This window comes from Marmota monax, unplaced genomic scaffold, assembly GCF_021218885.2.
Source record: "Marmota monax isolate L192 unplaced genomic scaffold, Marmota_monax_Labrador192_F-V1.1 WCK01_AAM20220418_F8-fsc00043, whole genome shotgun sequence".
Lineage (NCBI taxonomy): Eukaryota > Metazoa > Chordata > Mammalia > Rodentia > Sciuridae > Marmota > Marmota monax.
Window position 1 is genome coordinate 13,621,219 of NW_026691982.1, and position 25,903 is coordinate 13,647,121.

Consider the following 25,903-nt stretch of genomic DNA (forward strand, 5'->3'; position numbering starts at 1 on the left):
ATCATTTACATGAATATAGCATACTAACAGACTTCACTTCAGAGAAACAGCATTTTTAAGACAATAGTAGAAAGAAAACAACAATCTTTTTGCTGCCCCCTAAACTACATTCCCAACATCTGAAGAAACAGCTGCAGGAACAACGTATCGATACTGTGTAGGAATTACCTATCCATATTTCATTTATTTCTCTAGGAGATGGAGTACATATACAGAAGATATTGAGACAGGTGAATAAAGAGGAGGTAGAGTGGATAATATAAGAAATGATTTTACAAGGCTCTGTGAGGCAAAATTCCTGGCAGTTCTTGTTCAAGTAACAGGTAGGGAAGGGATCCAGTGCTTCTAGGGAATATAACTTCTCTGGGGTAAGCACCTTAACTTGATACAATCATATGTCAACTGGATGGCCTTCCTGGGAATAAAAAGAATATATATATAGAGAAGCTAACATGTGCTATAAGGGATGCACCCCAGGGCAACATGGTGCCCTGCACTGGGAGACAAAATCAGCCTCTAATCTTGATGCTATTGCTTAAAAAAATAAGAAAAGCAGCTACAATTTCCTGAGGCCCTTCTATGCTTTAGGCCAGAAGCTTTTCCTGTTTTCTCTCATACAAGATTCACAAAGCCCTACATGATATCTGATGGTATATCTATTTTATGGGGTATACTAAACTTGAAGTCACATTTTGGCAGATACTATGGGTCTGTCATTCCTCTCAACCAACCTTCCTTACTGGCAATACCCATCTTCCTCAGGAGATTAAAAATGCCAGAAATCTGTGTTCTCTACCTTCTATGCAAGCAGCACTCTCCAAGTGTTCCAATTTTCTAACAATTTGTTAGGAAAAGTCAGCAGGGGAGCATCCCCAGGGAGTGGGGGGGAGAGCCCAGATAAAGGGAGGGGAAGGTACTGAGGAGTCTCCCTTCTGCTTTGAAAGGTTTGGTGCCACTTCAGCCTTACAGTCATGGACTTAAATAGAAACCCCTTGATATACTAACCCAAGCAGTAAGCAGTACAATTGAGATTTGAACCCAAAGTTCCCTGACTGCATTGCCTAAGTTCCATTTACAATTTTGAGTTGCCTATGTGACACTGAACAAATCACTGCTTCCCTGAGATTCTTCATTTATAAAATCGAGAGTTTAAAATCTGGCATAGCCATTGTGGCACAGAAACATACCCAAGTCTCTCCCTGTGAAGCACACAGACACAAAACCACACCTTATTTCTCTTTCTTTCTTATGTCTTGTTTAGTACTACTTATCACTACACATAGTACTTATTTATCCTATTTATTATTTGTTTCTCCCAATTAGAAAGTGAGCTCTTTCAGGACAGAATTTATATCTGTTATTACTGGCTATTCTTTCCATAATACCTAGAATAGTGATATAAAAACATATAGTAAGTGTTTAATAAATGTGTGCTAAATGAGTGAATAAATAAAGGGAAAAACAAAACAGTCATAACAAACATGGAGAATAGTTGAGAAGATGTGCTTTACTACATCTCAAAGCTTATTATTAAGAAGCAAGTCAACAAACCAGTATGGTACTGGTATAGTTGTAGTCAATATGCCAAAAAAATAGAAGAGAACAAACCTTCACATATACAGCTTTATTTATGACTGTTTACTTTAAAGACCAAGGGAAGGAAATGGTCAATAAATGATGTCAGTTGTTCATATGAAGAAATGAAAATCCCTATGTCATACCATAAACCAAAATATTTCCCAGATATACTACAACTTGTATGTAAAGTTTTTAGAAGAATTTAAGGCTGGGGTTGTGGCCTAGTGGTAGAGTACTATGACTGTGTTCGATTCTCAGAACCACATATGAATAAAATAAAGGTCCATCAACAATTAAAAAAATATTTTAAAAAAAGCTTTTAGAATAAATTATTAAGGAATCTTTACAACCATTTAAAAAATGGAAAACCTGTAACATTCCAAATTGAAACTTTAATTCAAAGACATACACAAAAAAAAAACACATAAAAGACAAGCCACACACTGGGAGAAGCTAAGGATGATGATTCATGTATCTGACAAAGCATTAAAATCCAGGACTCCTTTAAAATAAAAGACAAACAATCCAACAGAAAAAAAGAAAACCCAATGACCAAAATATTTGAAAAGATAACTTTTTCCAATCAGCAATTTAACATCACAATGGCATACCGAACAGGACAGGCAAAAATCTTTGAGTTGACAATATCAAATGTAGGATGCAGAAAATGTGTAATACTATACTGAGAATATAAATTGGAACAGCCATATTGAAGAGGTGACATTCTTAAATATGTGCTTATCCAAGATCCAGCAATGTTACTCCCAGGCAAATACCCCAAGGAAACTCTGGCACATATAAAAGGAAGAAATACACACAAGATGTTTGTACAGTTGACCCTTCAATAACACTGAAGTTGGGGGCACTGACACCCCCTTCCTAGTCAAAAGCCCATAATTAACTTTTGACTCCCCCCAAACTTTGCTAATAGCCTGCTGCTGACCAGAGCCTTACATACAACATAAAATGTTGACTAATACCTATTTATATATTATACATTATATACAGTAAAAACATGAGAACCACGAGAGATCAATAATATAATGCAATTTCCTAAAAAGAAACCACAACTGTTTATGATCAGTGTCCCAGAGTTTTAAGTGGATACTAACTACACTTGAGCAACAGGAGGTAGCTATGAAATTACTACAGTATTACGGTATACACCACCTTAATTTCATACAGTTATGATTTAATACTGAATCTTTATATTTTTCTTGAATGTAAGTGGTGCCATGTATGGCCTATAAGTGTTTGCAGTGTAAGTTTTGATAAGTGTTAACGTTTTGTAACAGAATTTGTGTTAAGAGAGAGAGACAGAGAATTTTTAAATATTTATTTTTTAGTTTTCGGTGGACACATCTTTATTTTATTTTTATGTGGCGCTGAGGATTGAACCCAGCGACCCAAGCATGCCAGGCAAGTGCGCTTCGGCTTGAGCCACATTCCCAGCCCCATTGTGTAATTATTTTTTTTCCTTGGGAATTGAATTCAGGGCCACTCTACCACTGAGCAACATCCCCAGCCCTTTTTAATATTTGTTTTCAGTCAGAGTTGGGCTAAGTAGCCAAAGCTGGCCTTGAATTTGCAATCCACCTGCCTCAGCCTCTAGGATTATAGGTGTGTGCCACTGTGCCTGAAGAATTTGTGTATATTTGTAGTAGTAAATGACAGACTATTATCTACATATATTTTATGCATCCATGACATATCTATTTTTTCTTAATTTTTATGCTACATAGCTTGAATATTTTCTCAGACTGTTGCAAAAGGAAGAATAGGCATAGGAATGGACCTGCAAAGTTCAAACCCAACATGTTGTTCAAGGGTCAACTGCACATTATATGCATATACACATTTTCAAGTATATATTTTTTGAAAGTATACGTGCTACATATAAACATATACTTGAAAACGTACATACTTATATAAATATATGTATACTACAATATTTATACTAACAAAACAAAATTAAATACCCTAATTGTGATATGGTATAAAAATACTGTGGAATATACCTAATAATTCATTTGATCTGTTAACATATACATACATTATTTAGATTTTTTAAAATTAAAAGGAACAAATAGATATTTTAAAATTATTTATGGAGGTAGAGAGTTTGGTATTCTACAGATAAAATAGATACATGATATCTATATACCTGATATAGATGGGAGCATAGGATAAAAACACCAAAATTCCTGGTTAAGTAACCAATAATTAAAAATTATATGTATTCAAAACAACACAGTAATAGCCATAGTTCATGGTTCTTGCTGTGGTCCTTCTTACCCAGGTTTCTTTTTGATGAGAGTCTATAAATAATAGATGTGTGGCCGTAAGATAGAGTGTTCCTGTTAATGACTTGTTGCCGGTACTGAATCGATCAAGCAATTTTACTTGTTCAACCTAAAAAAAGAAAAGGATGTTATTTTCACATCAAAAAGTAGTATAGGGGCTGGGGATGTGGCTCAGCAGTATAGCACTTGCCTCAGCACCACATAAAAATAAATAAATAAACAAAATAAAGGTATTATGTCCATCTACAACTAAAAAATATATATTTTAAAAAGTAGTATAAATAATTTTTTTTGTTCCAGGGACTAACAAGCATCATTTTCAATTGTTTCCTCCTTTTGTCCAAAAACAAAAGAGTTCATTTAATATTAAGTTTCATCAATGTTAAGTTTCATCAATCTTTTGGAGGAAAACACATACACCACAAACCACATTAAGTATTATCTGGTTGCAAATGTAACCAACAGGGAATAGGCTATAAAAAAACATTAACATTTATATTGAGAGGAACAAGAAAAAGGAGTGCAGTATGAATAAGCAAGAATATTTTTCATAATCAAGGGTCCATTTTTATATGAAATAGAAAAAAATCAATCACGTAATAAGTATATAAAATATTATATCTAGAATTCTAGAAGTAAACTCATAGGGAAATTAAATCAGGAAACAATTAAATGTTTACAAACTCTAGCTTAGTCTCTCTGTTCCCCCCATACCAGAACAATGGTGGTTTTGTGTCCAGCTCTTAGTTTTTTACTCAGACTGTGTCCTTTCCTATATGGGTCTCCTCTTAACTGAATACTAAGCATTATTCAAGGTTCACTGATACTGATGCTCTGCCTCCTAACAAGAGTTCTCCTTAAAAAACTAATGTGTTACTGATGTCTTAGCTTTTCTCCTTTATAGCTCTGAATTCCCTTGCACAGATTATGTCCTGTGCTGTGTCAGGCTCCTGTACTACCTAAGACAGTCAGGAATACAGTATGACAGTATGTCTTAAGTACACACATACAATTGTCACCATAGGGGAAAGTGGGATTAAGATAAGTTAGGAATTCTACAGGAGACTACTGCTGCTTTGAAATTTAAAGTTATCTACCCTTATGGGGAAAAAAAAAGTGAAATAATCATTCAACTTAAAAACTTCAATCTATAGCTAAAGCAGTAGTTTATAGATTTTCCTTTAAATTGTGTAGATCTTCAAAACCAGTTAATCATTATCTCAAATGAAATTATTTATTTCCAAGGTAATCAATAACCAGCACTTAAAAGGCTAATTAGCTTCAGCCTTTCTTCCTTATTTCCAGAATTTTGTTTCCATGGAGAGCCTGCTTTAACAGCATTTGTTCAAAGAAGTTAAAATTTAAACTTGAAGATTATTAAATTTGTTTTTGATGCAAAATTTTATTTAAACAGTTAAGGTAATAAATTCAGTTTGAATATTCTCCTCTGAAAAGTTAGATATATGATCTAATTTATAAAACTCAGGTCTGACAGTTGATTTGATATACAAAAACTGTCAACCTGATTTGATATACAAAAACTGTCAACCTGATTTGATATACAAAAACTGTCTAATTATTATACACTGATATTTAGGAAAACAGAAAGATCTGTCAAGTCCTGGGTTCAATCCCCAGAAATGCAAAAAAAAAAGGGGGGGGGGCTGGGGTCGTGGCTTAGTGGTAGTGAGCTTGCCTTGCATGTGTGAGGCACTGGGTTCATTCAATTCTCAGTGCCACATATAAATAAATGAATAAAATAAAGGTCCATCAACATCTAAACATATATACATATTTTAATACAAAATTAAATTTTAAAAAATTTTTAAATAAAATAAATTTTTAAAAACTACAACAAAAAGAAAAGCTTCCTACTAACCTGAATAAAGATTTCTTCTCTTCGAGGTTAAGACTTATTTCATTGTTTAGGGACCATTTTTCCATAAAGTAAATATCTAACATCACTATGTCATATATTGTGAATCAAAACTTAAACATCTTTTAACACAAATGGGATCAACAACTATATGTTCTTCTCCAACTGTGCTAGACTTGGCTGGAAAGGGCACTTAGGCAAACAATAGCAATTATAATTCCACAACATAACTCTCAACCTTATTTCCTTAAGCTAAAAAAAAAAAAAGTGTTATGGGCTATATAAAGGGAAATTATGAACAAACATGAAAATAACAGTTACCATAAAGTATTGACGCTACTCAAGCTAACAATGTGTGCCAAGCATTTTTTAGCACTTCAAATAGGTACCCAACTTAGACAAAATAAAAAAGTATATTGGAGGGCTAGGGTTGTGGCTCAGTAGTAGAGTGCTTGCCTTGCATGTGAGACACTAGGTTCAATTCTCGGCACCACATTTAAATAAATGAATAAAATAAAGGTCCATCAACAACTAAAAAAATTTTTTTAAAGTATATTGGCAACTAGTTTTAAAAGGGATTTTACTAAAAATAAGTAAATTTAAAAGAAAGTTTATTAATGAAACAGGAAAGTTTACTTTAAAAATAAATACATGTCGGGCTGGGGCTGAGGCTCAGAGGCAGAGCACTCACCTAGCATGCGTGAGGCACTAGGTTTGATCCTCAGCACCACATAAAGTAACATAAAGACATGTGTCTACCTATAACTAAAAAGTAAATATTGAAAAACCAAAAAAAGAAGTACATGTGAACCGGGCGCAGTGGTGCAGTGGCTGGAGAGGCTGAGGCAAGAGGATTCCAAGTTCAAAGCCAGCCTCGGCAATTTAGCAAGGCTCTAAGCAACTTGGTGAGACCCTGTCTCAAAATTAAAAAAAAAAAAAAAATTAAAAAGGGGCTGAGGATGTGGCTCAGTGGTTGAGCAAACCTGGGTTCAAATCCTGGTACAAAAAAAAATCTATGTGAAGTTTTTCGTTTTTGGATTTTTTAAAAGACGATAACATTTCTCCAATCAGAAGCCTAAAATGGAAGACAATCATACTACTTTTCACCTGGATTTTTTAACCCTCCCTGTCCATTCCCTATTTATTACTATTTTCCCTCAATGATCATTCTCCATAATGTCACTGACATTATTTTAGCCATCTGGGAGTTAATGACTCCCAAACTATATGTCAAACTGATCTCTCCTGAATTTACGCTGTCTCCCTACACATGTAATAGCAATTCCTGACATTATTGAGAGCTTATTATGTGCCCAGAATCCTAATAGGAATTTAATGTACATTATTTCTTTTCTTTTTCACAAATTCTATGTGGTGGGTACCATTAGTACTCCCATTCAGCTAGTAGAAGCTAGGAACTGGGATAGCAATTACAACCTTGTGTAGTCTAATTCCTGAGCTGGACCACCTTTCCTGGGGCTATACTGCCTCCACTTGGATGTCTCAAGAATAACATTAAACACACTAAAAACAGAACTGATTTCCCCTCTCACCCCTCAAAAATATGATCCTAATTCTGTATTTGGGTGTAAGTTATGTTACTCTATCCTTATCAAGTCACCCACACTGGAAATCTGGAAAGCATCCTGAGTTCTTGACTCATGATATTCACTAATTCCTACCAATTCCATCACCTAAATATTTCAAAATCAGCTCCTTCCACTACTATTAAAATAAGTGCTAAGTTAGAATGAAAGCATCTGTTCATAGGTCTGTCCTTCCCACTAAAAACTGTAATATATTACAGGGTGAGGACTGTCTCTTTCTTATTTCTAAATATCTCTTAATGGCTAGAATAGTGTTTGACATAGTAAGTGTTGAACCAAGATGAACTGCCTCAGAGGAAATATTTCCCAAAGGGAAAAAAAATGGAAGGTACCCACAATTCAAGTGGTGCCCTTTGTTGAAGCCATTCATGGTATTCATTAAATAGGATTTTTCTTTATCCCACTGTACATTCCTTATTTCTCTCAGCTGCCATTTCCCTCCCTATAAAGTGGGTAAACATCGGGTATTAATTCATGAATAAATGAACAAAAAATGTTTAAAAAGTAGAAAAACTATTAGTAGAACACAGTTATTATTCAACTTGCTTCATCTGCATAGTTATTTATTTTGGCAATACATGTTTGGGCTGTCAGTTCTATTCCTACCCTATCACCCAATTAGGGAAAAATCACTCTTCCTTTGAAATTGTATAGTATAATTGTATAGTACAGAGTTCTTTTCTACTGGATCTTTATCAAGATGGAAAATTCAGACAGAAAATATTATTTCCAACACTAACCCTATTTCCTGATTCCCTCTAGTTTTACATTAAATATTATCTGAAATCCCCTTTATTAATTTTGATCCATTGTATTCAAGAGTCAAACCTCAACTGAATAATCTCCAAAACTTGGCAGAAGTGCAAATTCCAAGCCTCACTTGAACTCCATTCAGTCATCTGAGGAGACAGAGATAAAGACTCTGTATTTAAAAAGTTCACTTGCTCATTCTTTTTTCACAATACTGAGGATTGAACTAAGGGTCACTTGTCACTGAGCTACACTGCAACCTATTTATTTATGAAAAGGTCTTACTAAGTTGCTGAGGCTGATTTCAAACTTGCAATCCTCCTGCCTCAGCCTTCCAAGTAGCTGGGATTATAGGCATGCATCACTGTGCTCAGCTCTCACTCTTACAGAACTGATTCTTTTTTTTTTAACATTTTTTTAAATTTTTTATTTGTAGTTAGCACCACATAAAAATAAACAAATAAAGGTATTGTGTCCGAGGATCAAACTCAGGGTCTTGCACTTGTTAGGTGTGTGCTCTACTGCTGAGCCACAACGCCAGCCCCAGAACTGATTCTCCTTTAATTCCAAATTAATCCCTCATGCTCTGAACTCACATGAGCTACCTTCTCTCTCTAGGTTCTTTTTCCTAATATTTAAGGCCCTGACATGTCTAATTCTCCCACTTTTTAAAGGAACTTAATATAACTTGAAGGCTTAAAATATACAACTGCATTTCATGCACACATACACTCACATTCACAAAATGGTGTGTGTGTGTGTGTGTGTGTGTGTGTAATACCAGTAAAGAAAGTTTACTAATTCACTCAATAAAAATTTACTGACTATCAACTAAAGGACAACCTGACTGGATCTCATGCTCACATCTGTAAAATATGGGCAATAAACTTTCCCTCAGAGGGCTGTAGTAAGGTTGGATAATAAATGTCTGATATTTTACCCTTATTTGTCTGATAAATATAAGCAATAAAATGCTCAAAGAAGTATCTGCAAAATTACTTCAGTTAGTAATCTGGTATGGTAGATTGTACTATTCAGTTAGGTTTGAAAGGAGAAATGAAGGATGTGTATTTAAGTTTAAAAAGCAAATTCAATATTCCAATGTACTCTATAATTAGAAAAATAACTACTGTTTCCCTAATACAAATTGCTGAAAGCAAGAATCAACAATACTTCCTTTGGGGGGAAAGGAAGGACAGCAGAATAAAATAGACATTATTATTGCTGTATGTATATACGTGACTGCATGACCAATGTGATTCTGCAACCTGTACACTCAGAAAAATGAGAAATTATATCCCATCTGATTCAAATGTATGATATGTCAAGATCATTGTACTGTCATGTGCAACTAATTAAAACAAATTAAAAAATTAAAATTTAAAAAAATAAAAAATAAAATAAATTATATTCCATGCATATATGTTTATGTCAAAATGAACCCGAATTAAATGAACCCCAATATTATGTATAACTATAATGCACTAATAAAAAACATAAAAATAAAAAATAAACAATACTTCCTTCACTAATAGAAACAGAAAGAAAATACAAAATTCTCAATAGAGATAAAGCATTTATATTTCAATATGTGAGGAATGGCATTTTACCTGATGAGCGAAAAGTATTAATGTAGAGCCTGTGCTGTAGATAAAAGGATACAAATAGAGGTCATTAAGCACTATACTACATGACAGATATGGGTTTTTTTTAAATATTTATTTATTTATTTATTTTAGTTTTCGGCAACATCTTTGTTTGTATGTGGTGCTGAGGATCGAACCCGGGCCGCACGCATGCCAGGCGAGTGCGCTACCGCTTGAGCCACATCCCCAGCCCGACAGATATGGTTTTGAAAATCATTCCAGAATCACTATGGAGAAAATGCTGGATTGGGTAGGGGTAACCAGGTAAGAGGTTAATGAAGCAATCTAGGGGTGGCTAGGAGAAATATTAGGGTTCTGGAGTAAGCTGTGACAAGAAAAGAACAGTCTCAGACTAATAATGTAACAAAACAAATGTGAAAAGGAGGAAGGAGATAAAGGAGAAATAAAGATATAAAGACTTTAAGCTTATCAGCTTGGTTACCATTCATTAATATCAGGCACAGAGAAATAAAAATAAGTCTGAGTGAAAAGTATATCTGACTAATAAGCTAAGGATTATTTATAACCTTACTAAATGCAAAATCAAACTCAAATTAAGAAAATAGTAGAAATTCATTACATGTAACTGCTTCAGTATAGCAATAGGCAAATGGATGTTACAGATACTAAAATTAATCTGAAATTATTCCAAAACATTTATTTAGTATTTAAGTTCTGAAGAAAATAAGTTTTGAGAAAATATGCTAATTATTCTGCTATTTGCTGCAAACCCTCCTCCAAAAGAGAGAAACTTGGATCTTTTTCATTGCTAAAATATCAGCATACAAATTTCAGCCTATAGATTTAGTCAATTTTTAAAACAACTGCTTTTTTATATTTCTCCTTTTCACCAAAGAATGAAATGGAGGTCCTGGAATATGAATTAGAACAAGATATACTCCATGCTTGTGTAATTTGTCAAAATGGATTCTACTGTCATGTATAACTAAAGAAGAAACAATTAAAAAAAAAAAAGGAAATGGGCTGGGGATGTGGCTCAAGCGGTAGCGCGCTCGCCTGGCATGAGTGCGGCCCGGGTTGGATCCTCAGCACCACATACAAACAAAGATGTTGTGTCCGCTGAAAACTAAAAAATAAATATTAAAAAATTCTCTCTCTCTCTCTAAAAAAAAAAAAAAAAAAAGGAAATGTATTTTACAGATGTGGCTGTAGATTTCCCCAGGCTTTTCTTAGAAATGTTTTAAGGGACATGTTTAAGAAGCAACTACAATTCCTTCAGGTCACCACCACTGAGGCACTAGGAAAATAGTGTTAGGATCCTTAAAAAGGCAAAACATAAATGGGGAAGGTAGAAAAGACTTTTGGGAAAAGAGTAAATGGAAAACAATGGGGCAAGAAGAAAGATTTTATACTGGAACTGGAGGATGTGGTCACTTTAGTGAGGGATAATAAATGCCAACATGCATTACTTTAAGGATTACTTAGTTCAAACTATATAGGCTTTCACTAAAAGATCTTCACTGAATAGTCTATATAGGAACTTCAAATTTCAGCTGTTTACAAAGCTGGAAATAGAAAACATCTGAAATCATACATATACAAAATCACATCAAAAATTCAGATACCTGGTTATCTCTACTGGGACAGGAAGCGATCGATGGCTTTCTTTTATCTAACTTCTCTGATCAACAGCTGCTAACTCTACAACTACATGATATGTGGAGTGAATCCCAAGCAGAAAATACATCTTCACACCTTCTGATGCTTGTTGTACTTCTTCCTTATTGCCAGAACACCCACTTGAAATCTGTATACAGAATCAGTATTCCACACCGACATCCTACAAGAATTAGCTATTAAAAAGAAAGTAGCTGGGAGTGGCAGCACATGCCTGCAATCCCAGGGACTTGGAAGGCTGAGGCAGAAAGATCAAAAGTTCAAGGCCAGCCTGGGTTATTTAGTGAGACCCTGTCTCAAAACAAAAAATAAAAATAAAAGCTCTGGGGATGTAGCTCAGTAGTAGAGTGGCCCTGGGTTCAGCCTGGGTTCAATCCCCAGTATCAAAAAGAAAGAGTAAATCAAATTGGCATTTATGAAGTAGATGTTAAGTGGAGGGCAGAGATCATCTTTTTTTTCAATCATGTATCCCCAGTTCTTAGAATAATGTCTGACTGAATAAATTATCAATGAAACAGTTATGGACTTAAGAGAGGAAAGAATAACCTCAAATCACAAATCCAGTGGGAACTTTCTAGCTTACGTTGCCCTTCTGCAGTGTTAAAAACAGCTGACCCTCCATCAATGGCTTTCTAGCTCACAGTAAAAAGTAAGATTTTACATTGGCCTTCAAACGTCTACAGTAATGTACCCCTGATCTTCAACTTCAATCTTCTACTCAGCTTTTCCTCACTTACTCTGTTCAAGCCTTCTTGGTGGTCCTTAGCTTCAAGCATGCCTTACAAAGAGTTTCTGCCCCTGCTGTAGGACTCTCTCTCCTTTCCCTCAAGTGAGAATGGCACACTCCCTCACCAGTTTCAGATCTGAACTACCCAATTTACAACTGACATCCCTCTAACCCCACCTTGGTACTCTACAATCTTGCTGGCTTTATTTTTATCCACAGCATATTTTTATACCACCATACAACATCTTATCTACTTAACTTATTTTGTTAATAACTGTGTCTTCTCCAACTAGGAAATATGTTTTTATTAGGGCAGGACTTTTGTCTGACTTTCTCATCACCATTTTCCTAGTACCTAGAACAGTGACTGTTCCAAGAAGGATGAAGAAGTAAGAGCAGAGAAGGGCATGGAGAAGGAAATTAGAAGAGCAAAGATGGCTCCCTTCTCATCTGCAATTTCACCTCTTCCAATTTTATCTGTACTACTCTTTTGCAGTTGCCCCTTTTTAAGGGTTCCTAGGCCCTTACTTTCCCACTCTTCTCTACAGAATCTCCACATATTTTTGTATACACTCACCCACAGTGAAAAATTTTAATGATTACAGACAACTCACAAATCTGCTTGACCGTTTTCAGAGCTCCAGTCGCTCATAATCAGCTAATTACTAGAAAAAAAAAATCTTAACTTTAGTTTTCACATTCCTCTCCATTCCTACTCACACTGCCCTATCTCACCACTCAAATCTCGACTAGGTAATTATTCTGTATGGTAGGAGAGTATAATGGTTAAAAATAGGCCTGATATCAGAAAGACCTGAATTTAAGAACCAAGCTCCAGTAATCTCCCTGGCTAGCTAGCTCCCAGATAGCTATGTGAGCCAGGACAACTTATTTTATGTTATTCAATCTCTATAAACTTTCAGTTTTCTCACCTGTAAAATGAGATAATGTTAGTGACAGTCAAAATAGCACACCACTTGGAGAAATGTGTTCAGGTACTCCTCAAAACTTTTGCTCTTATTACAACAATAATTTAAATAATGATAGTTTTTCCTTATTTTAGTTTTGTATCTCCTTCACTCTTTGTAACAGATAACATATATTTATATATTTCTACACATATACACGTATGCTCTCACATTCTAATGACAATAAGAAGGATCGAGCTAAAGAACAAGTTGGGCATTACTTTTGGAATTTGAGCCCCAGTAAGATCAGATTTGGAGGGACAAATCTGAATTCTATAACAAGCCCTACAAAGCCCTACTTTCATTGAGTTCTTATTCACAGACAGTATAATATCATTCAAAATCAATAGATGTCAGCCAAAGTATTGGAGCCTAGCAGGCAAAGGATACCACCTTTGCATATTTTTCATTATGTATTAGCAGAACCACCTGATTACGGCAAAATTAGAGCTCAAAGCCAGTGACAGGCAGTAGCTACAATGTTCCTAAGTATAACTTGGAAATGCCCTTTTGGAAATTCAAATTCAGGGACTTAACATATTTATTGACCTCATAAAATCAGTAAACTAAATTTGACCAAAACAGAATGATATATCTGTTCCTGAGAAAGCCATTTAATTAGTACTCAGCTAAAATACTAATCTCTAGTTAGTGGTACATAAAAAATTGATTCTAAACAATAAAAAATAATATATAAATATTACTTATGACAAGAACAGATTTGGAAAAGAAAACTTTTAGAATTATAATCTGTATTTACTTCTAAATTAATACAAATTTAACAATTGGCTTCAAACTAAAGAGACAATAAAAAAAGCATACATAGTCTTTGGAGTTAACAAAATTTAGTTTAAAACTACTCCTCATGAGCTAATTGGGCAGGTTATGCAAACTCTCTAAGACTATTTCTTCCTCCTCTGTAAATGGAGATAATGAAATCCAATGGACAGGGTTATACGCTATCTAAACAAAATAAATTACTAAGTAGTTATATAGTACCACAGTTATAGTGACTAATCTATATAAGGATTTTTTTTAAAAAAAAAAAAGCTAATAAACCTAATACAATCAATTTTTCATTGTGAAATACTTACAATTATTTTGCAGCAAATTAACTATGTCCATGTGGAGGCTATGCATAACGGAAACAAAAAGTTGGCTATGTTTAAATCAATTTTTAAGAACAAGTTATTTTCACAATAGGCTAATGATTTAAAAAAACAGTCTATACAATAGTTATCAGAACGTATTAGGAGGTCCAATCTATCTTGCTACTATATGTCCAGTATCTGTGCAGTGCCTGACACAAAATAGGTGTTTAACAAATATTTGTTTAATTGAAGTCTACCACGCCCACTTAATTCTACGGTAATAATCCAATGCTATAAAAATGATATAATGTAGGGCTGGGGTTATAGCTCAGTGGTAGAGTGCTTGCCCAGCATGTGTGAGGCACTGTGTTCAATCCTCAGCACCACATATAAATAAATAACATAAAGGTCCATCAACAACTAAAAAATATATGTATTTATATATACATATATATATATACATAAATATATATAAATTTCTTAAATGGCACAATGTAGCAAAGGAACACATGAGAAGTAATTTTAATAGAAAATTAGTCAGAAATCTCTCCATATTTAAAAAACATAAAGGAGCTTTACTAAACTACCAGCATGGACACCCTGTGAAAAGATAAAACTAAATCAGAACATAAATTGGAGAACGGTCCATCAATGGTAAAAATGAAACATGAGGCTCAATGAAAGTCACTAGCAATAATCTTCAAGGAGATAATAAAACTGGTTATAGCAATACAAATAAAAACAGAGATATATATTCATCATAAATTGAAGGAGAAAAAAATTAAAAATAACAAAGGGTCCTAAAGATTTTTCAACAGTGTTTACTCTTATTATTCACTTAAAAGTAGGGTTTGTGGGCTGGGGATGTGGTTTAAGTGCGCTCGCTTGGCATGTGTGCGGCCCGGGTTTGATCCTCAGCACCACATACAAAGATGTTGTGTCCGCCGGAAACTAAAAAATAAATATTAAAAAAATCTCTCTCTCTCTCTAAAAAAAAGTAGGGTTTGTTTTAGTTGATTAGACTCAGTTCACTTTGACTGGTTTTCTATTGTGTGCTATGCACTGTGGTAAGTATCTAAAACATGCAAAGAGGAGGTTCAAATTAGTGTAGAAAGAAGTCACATGCCAAAAGCCCACATTAGCTCACATCTGGAACCCTCTAACCAGGCAGGACAAGATCCTGATCCCATGTCTACTCTAATCCCGTTTTCCATGGGTACATCTTCTGTAAGTTTGGTTATTTACTCTGTCACCCTTCTACTTTCAAACTTTAACTGCCAGCAACTTGAATTTTTTAGCTACTATATCTTTCTTCTCTTTAAAAAAATTTTTTAAAATCTATGTGCACCTTTAAAAGGGCTGTGAAACATTTTAAGATAAAGATCTCAAATTCTCCTTATCCCAGTAATGATAACACAGATTTACTTGTTCCTAAATGAGCTGTAACTTTTTAAGATGAGCAGCAACTGACTGATGATTTCTGCTCTGGCAAACATAGAGTCTGCTTTCACAAAAGGTCCTTCTAATAAATAATTTAAAAAATGACAGACTGCCCATGATCTTAATTTGTTACTCGGTTCTGATCTCAGTCTGTTTTTCCCCCTCCAGAAGCTGAAGTTTGCTTTAAATGTTGTTGAAAAATGATTTGGTAATATTCTGATGCCATTTCCTTTCAGCTTTACTCTTGTAACAGAATCATAAAAATACTTACTCATGCACAAATCTCTTGCAAATAAAAACGAAGTATAGGATTTAATAAACAATAATCTCAATTGAAGAAAGTTCCATCCAACCTTTTGAAATATTATACAACACTTTAACCTTCTGTATAATTTCTCGTTAAACTGACTATTGACCCTAAATAAGAACAATGCCTACAATTTGAAGCAGACACAAAAACACTGGAGACAGACAAGAAAGTAAGGCGGAAAGCAGAGCTGATTTGGACTCTTCCAAACTTGCATCATGAATCTGTGACACGGGACAATGAAACGTTAAGGGCTATACCTTACAAAGCATAGTAATGTTAATTTGGGAACTCACCAGTTTTTCGGTACATAAGGGGGAGAATGGCTGAATACCCCAAAGTTAGAGCAGCCCCAATTTTGCCCAAGAAAATATAGAGCTAAGGGGGCGGCAACCAATTTTCCAGGACTTAGCCCCCCACCAAAACACCCGGAGCTCCTAAAAGATCCTGCGTCCAAAAGTACAGGCCTCCACGAAGCGCCCACTTAGCCGAAACTGACCCTGCAGTGGCAGACCAGGCCCCGCCAAGCCCTCCCGCCCAAGACAGGCCCCCCACCCCTCCGGTCCCCAGCCCTGCTAGGGCCAACAGAGCCTTCGTCGCCTTCCGCCTCCGCTAAGTGAGACCTAGGCCAGTGGCTAATGGCTTTCCCGCGCCAGACTACCTTGGTCGTACGGATGTGCTCCATTCTGAGGAACGTCTGTCGGCAGCCGGCCTCACAGGCGTACCATGTAGCGGAAGGCACCGGACGGCGACAGAGACTCTGAGCCAGGAGGAACTCCCTCAACCGGCCAGCGCCTATGTCCGTCAGGCAGCCCCGAGAACGCCAACCGCGCAGGCGCAGTCGGCAAGCTCGGTCTCCTAGAAACACTTCCCAAACGCCGAGGCCACCGAGAGGGCACAGCGGGATGGGTAGAGCGTCCACCGACGGAGAGCAGCATCTTGGCCCTTCCTGGGCCGCTGTTAATTCCACAGCGCCCTCAGACAGTGGATGACACCAAGCCCTTTGGGGCAGTCCTTTGACAGGCAGCTAGACTAGAACCCGCAGGGTCTCAGCGCTGGGCGGTGAGAAGACTCATCTCGATTTAAAAATGGATCCTGAGTAAAGGGCACTTGGCGCGTGAGGGCACATGCTGGATGTCTATGAAGTTCTTCACCATGCCAGTGGACAGCGTCAGATTAAGATAATTTTACTTTAGTTTAGAAATTTATTCTAAAGAAATAAATTTACTGTAACCTTATTTAAAACAATTATATTCTCTAATACTACAGGATTCATTTGTAAAACATGGTGCATTCATTCAGTGTCAGGACATTACATAACAAAAATGTTGATGTTGTATTAGCAAGGGAAAAGAGGCAGCTATGGTACAGTAAGTTCAATGTGACACGTTTTATAATTTTTATTTATGTTAAGCAAAAAATTTATATTTCTAGGTGGTAGAATTAGAGGAGTTTTTGTAATTCCTTTAATGCAGTAGTTGGTCTGGAGCATTTTCTCATTTTATCCCCGAGGATCTTGGTGAGATCTGAAGATATTTTTAGTTTTCCTGGCTATGGATAAGGAAAAATGCTACTAGTATCTAGTGGGTCCTGGTCAGATCTGCTGCTGAACATCCTACAATACCCCAGACCAGCCTACACAACAGAGGTATCTGCCCAAAATGTCAACAGTGCAGAGGCAAAGAATTTCTGCTCCATATTTTTTTAGTGTTCTGTTCTAAACAGCTTCACATTTGTAATTAGAAAAAAAAAAATTTAAGGTTAGGTAGGAGCTAGGGGTGTAACCCAATAGTAGAAATATGTGCCTAGCCTTGTGAAGCCCTTGTTCAATTCCCAGCATCAAAAGGGAAGGGGTTAGGGAGAAAAATAAACAATCTTTCTTACTGTAATTGGTACGATAAGAGCCTAACATCTAACTATTCTTTTCTAAGTAAAAATTTTGTTTTATTTCATTTTATTCAAGTTATCATGGTGATTTGAGTGCCTAGTATTTTTCAAATACATTGACAATGCAACAGAAATGCTTATTTTTCACAACAGTATTTGTGGTGGAGTTGCTGACCCCTGCAAGGTGAATCTGTAATAAGATCAAACCACCTAAACCAACCTTGGTATAGTTTCACATCCAAAACATGCACAATTCCTTCTCTGAAAAAAAAAAATGTTCGAAAACAATGTAGGTCTTTACACAAGATCATTTGAGAAAACAGAGGTAAATTATATCATATAACAAACAAGACTTTCTTAACATAACCACTTTTTATATCATTTTCCCTCAAAATCTTATCTCACCCTTTCCCTATTCCCATACAACTCATCCAACCCCTTCTCATTTCTTGACATTTGTCATTTCCTCTTTTACCAAATCTCACAGAGTGAAAATCATAAGGATGTTAGCTACCATTTACCAAGAGATGGTCTGGTGACACAGTACTAAAGGCTTTACCTATATTACAAGGAAAATAGTATTACTTGCCTCATTTCAAAGAAGAGAAAAATGAAACATGATGATGTAACCTACTCATTATCGCACAGCAGATAATAAATCTCGTTAATAAAGCCAGACAGTCTGACGCCAGAGTATGTATTCTTAACAACTATTTTATATCGATTCACTTTTCAAAATCCATATTAAAGTACCATTTATGGTAATATGATACAGTAGAAAATATCCTGATTTTTTAAAAAAATAATGAATATAAAATCAAATTCTATAAAGCATCAGGTAACTGGCAAGATAGTGAGAACTTAGAAATGCAAAATATAGAGAGCATGTGTCCCCAGAAAGGTAAGCAGAACACTGAAGTTAATGCTGCAAGAGGGCCACTGCAAAGTCAGACCAATTTTTATCTGTTTCATTGTCCTCTCAACACAAAGTTCAGAACGCAAAGCCTATAGCCCATTTCAGATGGGGAACCCAATGGGAGACATTCCCTACATAGATTCAGAGCCAGAAGGGAAAAAACAATCCAATCCCCAAGACTGTGAGAAAATTTGCTTGATTTTGAGAAAAAAGTCCTGGAATTACTCACTGTCTTGGAAATATTATAGCTACGAGGAGGTCATTGGACATATCTATACCTTAGATTCATATCACCTATGTGATCCAAAAGCCTCTGGGAATATACTTTAAAGGGGTTGAAATTAGTAATGCCTGGAACTTTATTATTACAAACACAAAACCCTGGGAGGGGAGGGGGGATAGTAGAGGATAGGAAAGGCAGCAGAACACAACAGACACTAGTATGGCGATATGTAAATCAATGGATGTGTAACTGATATGATTCTGCAATCTGTATATGGGGTAAAAATGGGAGCTCATAACCCACTTGAATCAAAGTGTGAAATATGATATATCAAGAACTATGTAATGTTTTGAACAGCCAACAATAAAAAATTTAAAAACAAAACAAAACACCAAACCCTTTAAGTAGATCATACTCCTATAATAGGCCCCAAACAATTCCCGCAATTAGTTTCCCATGGAAAATTAAAATAAAGTCACAATAAAAATAACTAGCACACAAAGAAATAATTGTCAAGATAGCTGGCAGGGACAATATAATGACAATCAGAGATTTTGTAATTATGAGATTTAATTTAGAAAACAACAATGTTCCTGGGTGCCGTGGCACATGTCTGTAATTCCAGCAGCACAGTAGGCTGAGGCAGGAGGATCGCAAATTCAAAGCCAGCCTCAGCAATTTAGCAACTCAACATATTCCCAATCAGTGTCCTAATAGGCCCAACAAATGTGTATACTATAGTGAGGGAAGTTAGCAGTTACATGTGTGTTATATTTGTCTGATAAGCTAATTCTATTGGTTATAATTCTAATATATAGTTGAGGAAGAAAAGAAGGCAAGTTTTGTTGAAAGCAATATCAAGATTCATTATAAATATAATTTAGGTAGTATGTTACAAGGATAGGCAAATAGGCTTCCAGGAATGGGTTGATATATAAGAAATATCATATTTTGGATCAATGAGATGGGGATACTATTTTCAATAAATGGTGCTGAGACAATTTGTAATCTATGTGTGGAAAAAAATTAAATATGATCTTTACCCCCAACTATGCATTTCTATTTGAGAAAAGATCCAAATATGAAAAGTAGCACAATAAAAATTTTGGCAGATATGTGAGAATATACTTGTCACTATTCTAGAGAAGAATATTTAAAACAGGGTATAAAAATTAGAGATAGTAAATTGAATTTTAGATCATAAGTTTCTGTCCCTCAAAAAAAAAAGAATATAACAGTAAAGCAGTTATAAGGTAAAACATTTTTAGCATAAATAATATATAAACTATCCATTTCAGAATATATAAATTCCTATCTACCAATCAATTAGAAAAAGACAAAGACTCAACAGAAAAATAGGTAAAACACCCAAACAGGGGCTTCACAAAAAAAGATATCCAAAACTCCAATATATGTAATCTAAAAGTATTTAACTTTATTATGAATCAGGAAATTAAAAAAAAAAAAGTTTGACTGTAAGGGTATTGGCAAGGGTAAGTAACAATATGGACTACCAGACATTGCCATTGGGAGTATATACTGTTACAATGCCTTTAGAAAATTTATCATCATATAATAAAGTTGAACATGCACACAGCCTAAGAGCTAGCAACCCATTCATAAATGTGTATACTAGAGAATTTTACCCATATATGCAACAGAATACGTGTAAAAAAATGTACATAGCAGCCTTGCTTGGAATTGTCCAAAACAAAATATTAAATACCAGCTATAGAATGGATAGACCGTGATATTGATAAAGTGGAATATTATGCAGCAATGAAAATAAAAATCTTCAATTACATGTAACAACAGATAAACCTTATAAACATAATGCTAAGCAAAAGACACAAAACAGGGCTGAAGTTGTAGCTCAGGAGTAGAGTGCTCATCTCAGAAGTGGAAAGCACTGGGTTGGATCCTCAGCACCACATAAAAAATAAAGGTATTGGGTCTATCTCTGACTAAAAAAATATTTTTTTAAAAGACACAAAACAGTACATACAGCATGATTCTGTTTATACTGACTTCTGAATAATTCCATTTACAACATAAACAATATCATCCACCAACAAATCAACAAAAGATGTAGTTTCTTAACAGAAATCTCACACTATGAGAAACAAGTGGAAACAAATGGCTTACCAGAGAATTTAGAATCTGAATAATTTGCTTTATCCTTGGAAAATAGCAATTCACATAGAGTTCAAGTCCTATATCTGAGTAATAACTGGAAGATCTTTTGTAATAGAATTTTCTATTTGTGCTACACTAGATAAGGAAGGTGAAGTCAAATTCCAGTGCCTTGGTTTTGCATGGCTGGGCAATTGGTTTTAGGCTAATTTTAAGCAGGCATGATACTCAGGTGATTGTTATACTACTGTCAAGTTTTCAGTTGACTAACCAAACAATTGAGCTTATTGAAACTGCTTTCTTGGAGTTGTGTTTCTGTAGCACATAAGAATGTAAAGTCTTGTCCTTGCTAACAAGTCAAACAGGGAAATGTATATGAAATAAGAAAGTGTCTTTGAGGTCCAGTCTCACCTTTGGTGCAGCTAGAGGCATGTGGTAGACTGTAATATTGCTTATAATATATTCCAGTTTCTGTCTCTGCAGTGCTCCTCCCTGTGGGATTTAGGGGTCAATTGCTACTTTAGCATAACTTCACTCTGCCAAATACAAGACAGAAATACCATGCTAAAATTTTACTAAAATAAAGCTGAAAGAATGGTTTTTCAATTTAAATATCTTCCCCCAAAGCCCAAACTATTATCTTTTGAGTCGTATTTTCTTGCTTTAGTTCTATAAACTTATTTTAAAAGTTACAGATTTGCATCATTATTATAGAGTTCCCATACACCCACAGCCAGTTTTTCCTATTATGAATATTTTATGTTAGTCCCTACAATATTTTTACATGCTCTTTCCTTCTAGCTGTTATGTCTTGTTAATTAACATATTTCTTAAATGAGAAGCATTTTTCTCTTGCTAATTTTATGTAGGTATTCTTCAAAAGTTTTGGAAAGGATACATTAGAGAATTAAAAGACCTACAGAGATGTTTTCTGTCTTCCCACAAAAATAACCTGGATTTATCTTTTTAAAAATCTTCAGTCAAAAGGAAATATGTTAGATTTTACAACCGTTCTCTTCTGTATCATTCTACAGCCCTCACTGAAAACAGCATTCTTTAAATTGTCAGTTTTAAGCACACAATAATCTTTTATTTTCTCCTGTTCAGTAACTATGAATTTTTTCTTTATAACTGAAGTTCAACTGTGTCTCTTTCCTTTTTTATCATTCCCACTGTGACTTCAATAATGTTTAGTTTTATTTTTAATTATACAAACACATGTTGGCGTGTTCGTATGCCATTCTACTGTCAAGTTTTCAGTTGACTGACCAAACAATTGAGCTTATTAAAACTGCTTACTTGGAGTCGTGTTTCTGTAGCACATAAGAATATAAAGTCTATTTTCTACTTTTGCTACTCAAGATAAGGAAGGTCAAGTCAAATTCCAGTACCTTGGTTTTGCTAGGGTGGTTGAAAACAGACATTTATTTCTCAGTTCTGGAGGCTGGGAAGATCAAGGCTAAAGTGCTTGGAGATTGGGTTCCTGCTAGGGACCTTCTTGGCTTTCAGAAGGCTCCCTTTTGCTGTGTACTTATGTGGTGAAGAAAGGAGAGCAAGCTCTGTTTTGTCTTTTATAAGGGTACTAATCCCATCATGGGACCCGATTTGGTGATTTAATTTAAATTTAGTAACCTCCAAAGGACCCATAGGAGGCAGGACTTCAACATTTGAATTTGAAGGGGATAGGGCTTTAACATATGGATTTGGAGGAGGGTAGCGTTTCAACATATGAATTCGGAGGGGAGCATAAGGTTTCAACATATGAATCTTTGGGGTGTGTGTGGCATAATTCAGTTTTTAACAGATGGTAAATATCAAACTCAATGCTGCAGAAAGTGTTGAATTAAGGGTGGCTGTGAGAGAAGAGGTTGGAAAGACTGGTCCTTTGGAGGACTTTGAGTGCCAGACTTAGAAGACACTGGGCTTTTGACCAAGGTACTGTCATGGTGAGAATTACGCTTTAGGAGAACAAATCCAAGGGGTGCTTTTGGGATTGATTTTTTTTTCGGAAGAGACTGCAGTAGGCAAACCATTTGGAGGAGTAACAATACCTGGTGGAAAAATAAAGACCAATATTCTGATGGCTGCCTACACACGCACAACTGCCAGGAAATTTTCCTGATGCTCCCGCTGAAGGAGGATTTCATCTCTAATCCCACATATTTTGTATGCTGCTCAAGGAAGATTTTGCCTTATATGGTATTTGTTTCTGTACTTTTCTCATAGCTCCTATTCGGCAGTTCCTCTAGTATATTGCACCATACAGCCACGAAGCAGCTGTCTGGGAAGGACCCACACGCATTCCTACCCACTAGAACACTGACATGATTATTGTTATTGTTGTTGTTATTACTTGGGTGCCAGGATTGAACCCAGGAGCACTTAACCACTGAGGTCACAACCCTAGCCCCGTCACTCTTTAATTTTTTTTTTTAATTGTAGATGAACACAATGAAAGGAAAGCAGGAACGGGGAGACAGGCGACAGAGACAGAGACCAGGTAGAGCTACACATGAGAGTAAGTCAGTTTACAAATTAAGGCACATCTCTCTATAGACGGAGAGAGACAAAGTAAGCTTGGAATTACGGACTTTTATGGGTCAGGCTCAGGGATTGGGGGGGAGGGAGTCTAATGCAGGCGGTTAAGGGTGGAGTAGGTATGAGGGAGTGATGAACCTTTCTCATTTAATGCCCTTGGACGGGAAAGCGACATTTTTCTTAAAATGGTGGCTGTCACTTAAGATGGCCGTCCTTATGCTAGGCAAGGACATTACCCACAAGACCTTTATTTTTTTATTTTTGTGTGGTGCTGAGAATCCAACCCAATGCCTCACATATGCTAGGCAAGCGCTCTACACTGAGCTACTACCGCAGCCAGCCCCATCCCCAGCCCTTTGTTATTTTGAGACAAGGATTTGCTAAGTTGCTGAGGCTGGCTTTTAACTTGGGAACCTCCTGCCTCAGCCTCCGAAGCCCCTGGGATCCCAGGCATGCTTCACCGAACCAGGCCGCAGACATTATTCTTCCACTTGCGCACACCACACACGAGACCTGGGAGCTTGGCCAAGTCAGCCTGGGGGCTCCACTGGGTCGTTCAACCACCGAAGGCCCCTCGTCCCACCGACTTGGCCAAACGAACTCTGCATGGCCTGGAGCTCCCAGGTGGAGCTCGCGTCGGGGGACCAGTAAATTATTATCGTCTGATTTCTGAATCCTCGAGGAGCTGCTGCGCTGCCTTCCCTTCCTGGGATTGGGTCGGCTGCCTACCAAAGCCGGACTCCTCCTGTTTCTGTACGGGAGGTTTAGGGATGTTCACTAGAGCCCTCCCCACCTCTGGGGTTCTGGGCATGCTTTTTAGTGGGAGGTAGGATAGAAATTCATCAGTCACAAAGTACAGAAGGAGGAGAACTACAAAAGGAAGAAATGGTTGTTTAAAAACTCGGGACCCCTACCCTTTTAAGAGAGTAGGCGGGGAGCCAACTCCACCGCGTCCCAGGGTGCCTTGCGCGGCACGTCGATCCCACTCCGGTCCCAGAGTTCCCTGCGCTACCGGTTCGCTTCCGGCGTGCTAGGAGCTCGCGGCGGCCGTTGGGCGTGCTTTGGTTTAGTGGCTCCATCCATTTTGGCCGTGGTTCGCGGTCGCCTCTAGGGCTTGAAGTGCCCGCCAAGTCGGAACTGGCCAAGAACAATGCTGCCCGGTCCACTTCGACTTTAAGGCTAGAGGAGGGTCTCCGACCTTTTTCAGGTTGCTGACAGCGTCCAGCCCGAGGCAGCCATGGCCACGGGCTTCTCCTTCGGGTCCGGGACGCTGGGTTCCACCACCGTTGCTGCGGGTGGGACCAGCACTGGCGGCGGTTTTTCTTTCGGGACTGGAGCATCTAGGTAATCACACTTCTTCGCTTTCGTGGTCCTATCTTTCCTCGCGACGCTCTTGGTGCCCCATCGTATCTCCCGCTGATTTCTTTCCGGTGGGCTTGGGGGAAAGCACCTGACCAGACACCAGCGACATGGACCTCCCGCTCGCTTCGGTGCCGGGGCCCTACCGGCGTCCTGGTAGGGAAAACGGGGGCGGAATATCCCTTTGCTGTGAGGTCTCGGATTTCACAGATGGTTCAGGTATTGTTACTGCCCAGCGGGGTCTGACTAGGTGAAGGGGCTTGGGGTTTCACTCCTAAAGTTTAATCTTGTGTTAATCTTAGGCATAGGTGAAAATTGAGCGAATGAATGAAATTACAGCTTCTTTAGGGCTTTAGAAAGGGACGAATAATAGAAGATGTTGAGGAGGACAATCATGGTTTCTCCTTGTTAATTAAGATTCCTTCGCAGCTTTACATACTAGCGGTGTTTTTTTTTATGATTTCGTGATTCTTTTTTTCTCGAGCTTTGCAGACCTTTGTGTCTCATGGGACCCAGTTTATTGGTAATAATTTTCTGTAGCATGTGCATATTAGTATCTCTCTGATAATAATGTAATTGTTCATTTTGTCGTTTACTAATTTACAAAACAACTTACTAGTTCAGGTGGAAACATAAAAAAAGGAAGTTCAGAAAGAATGGGAAGAGAATATAGAAAACTTTAATCTTTAGAACTCAGTATTAAGAAATGTGTACTCTGTTGACAAGCTGTGGATGTGAATGGCTTAAAGGACATGGTGGTAGATTGAAAAGGCAAAAACACCTTCAGCATTACCTGTATTTTAAAAAAGGAAGGAGAGGGCTGGGGTTGTAGCTTAGTGGTAAAGTGCTTCCCTAGTATGTGTCAGGCACTGGGATAGATTATCAGCAGTGCATATAAATAAATAAAGGTCCATCT

At 36.8% G+C, this 25,903-nt stretch overlaps 2 protein-coding genes across 6 annotated transcripts in view; one reads left to right on the top strand and one right to left on the bottom strand.

The window, feature by feature from the left end:
• Mtmr6 (myotubularin related protein 6) overlaps window positions 1-16,895 on the bottom strand; it is a 37,494-nt gene extending 20,599 nt beyond the window's left edge. Inside the window, exons 1-2 of one of the 2 annotated variants that reach the window (XM_046448032.2) lie at window positions 16,593-16,895; window positions 3,874-3,990 (exon numbers count right to left, since the gene is read on the bottom strand). In XM_046448032.2, the coding sequence (XP_046303988.1) occupies window positions 3,874-3,990; window positions 16,593-16,616 (141 nt within the window). In that variant the 5' untranslated portion in view covers window positions 16,617-16,895. The remainder of the gene's footprint in view (window positions 1-3,873; window positions 3,991-16,592) is intronic. The other variant, XM_046448042.2, reaches the window with a different exon arrangement.
• Window positions 16,896-24,612: 7,717 nt separating this feature from the next.
• Window positions 24,613-25,903, top strand: part of Nup58 (nucleoporin 58) — a 53,469-nt gene continuing 52,178 nt past the window's right edge. For 2 of the 4 annotated variants that reach the window (XM_058580785.1, XM_046448056.2), the window contains exon 1: window positions 24,613-24,972. In XM_058580785.1, coding sequence (XP_058436768.1) covers window positions 24,866-24,972 — 107 coding nt within the window. In that variant the 5' untranslated portion in view covers window positions 24,613-24,865. The remainder of the gene's footprint in view (window positions 24,973-25,903) is intronic. The other 2 variants (XM_058580783.1, XM_046448064.2) reach the window with 1 other exon arrangement.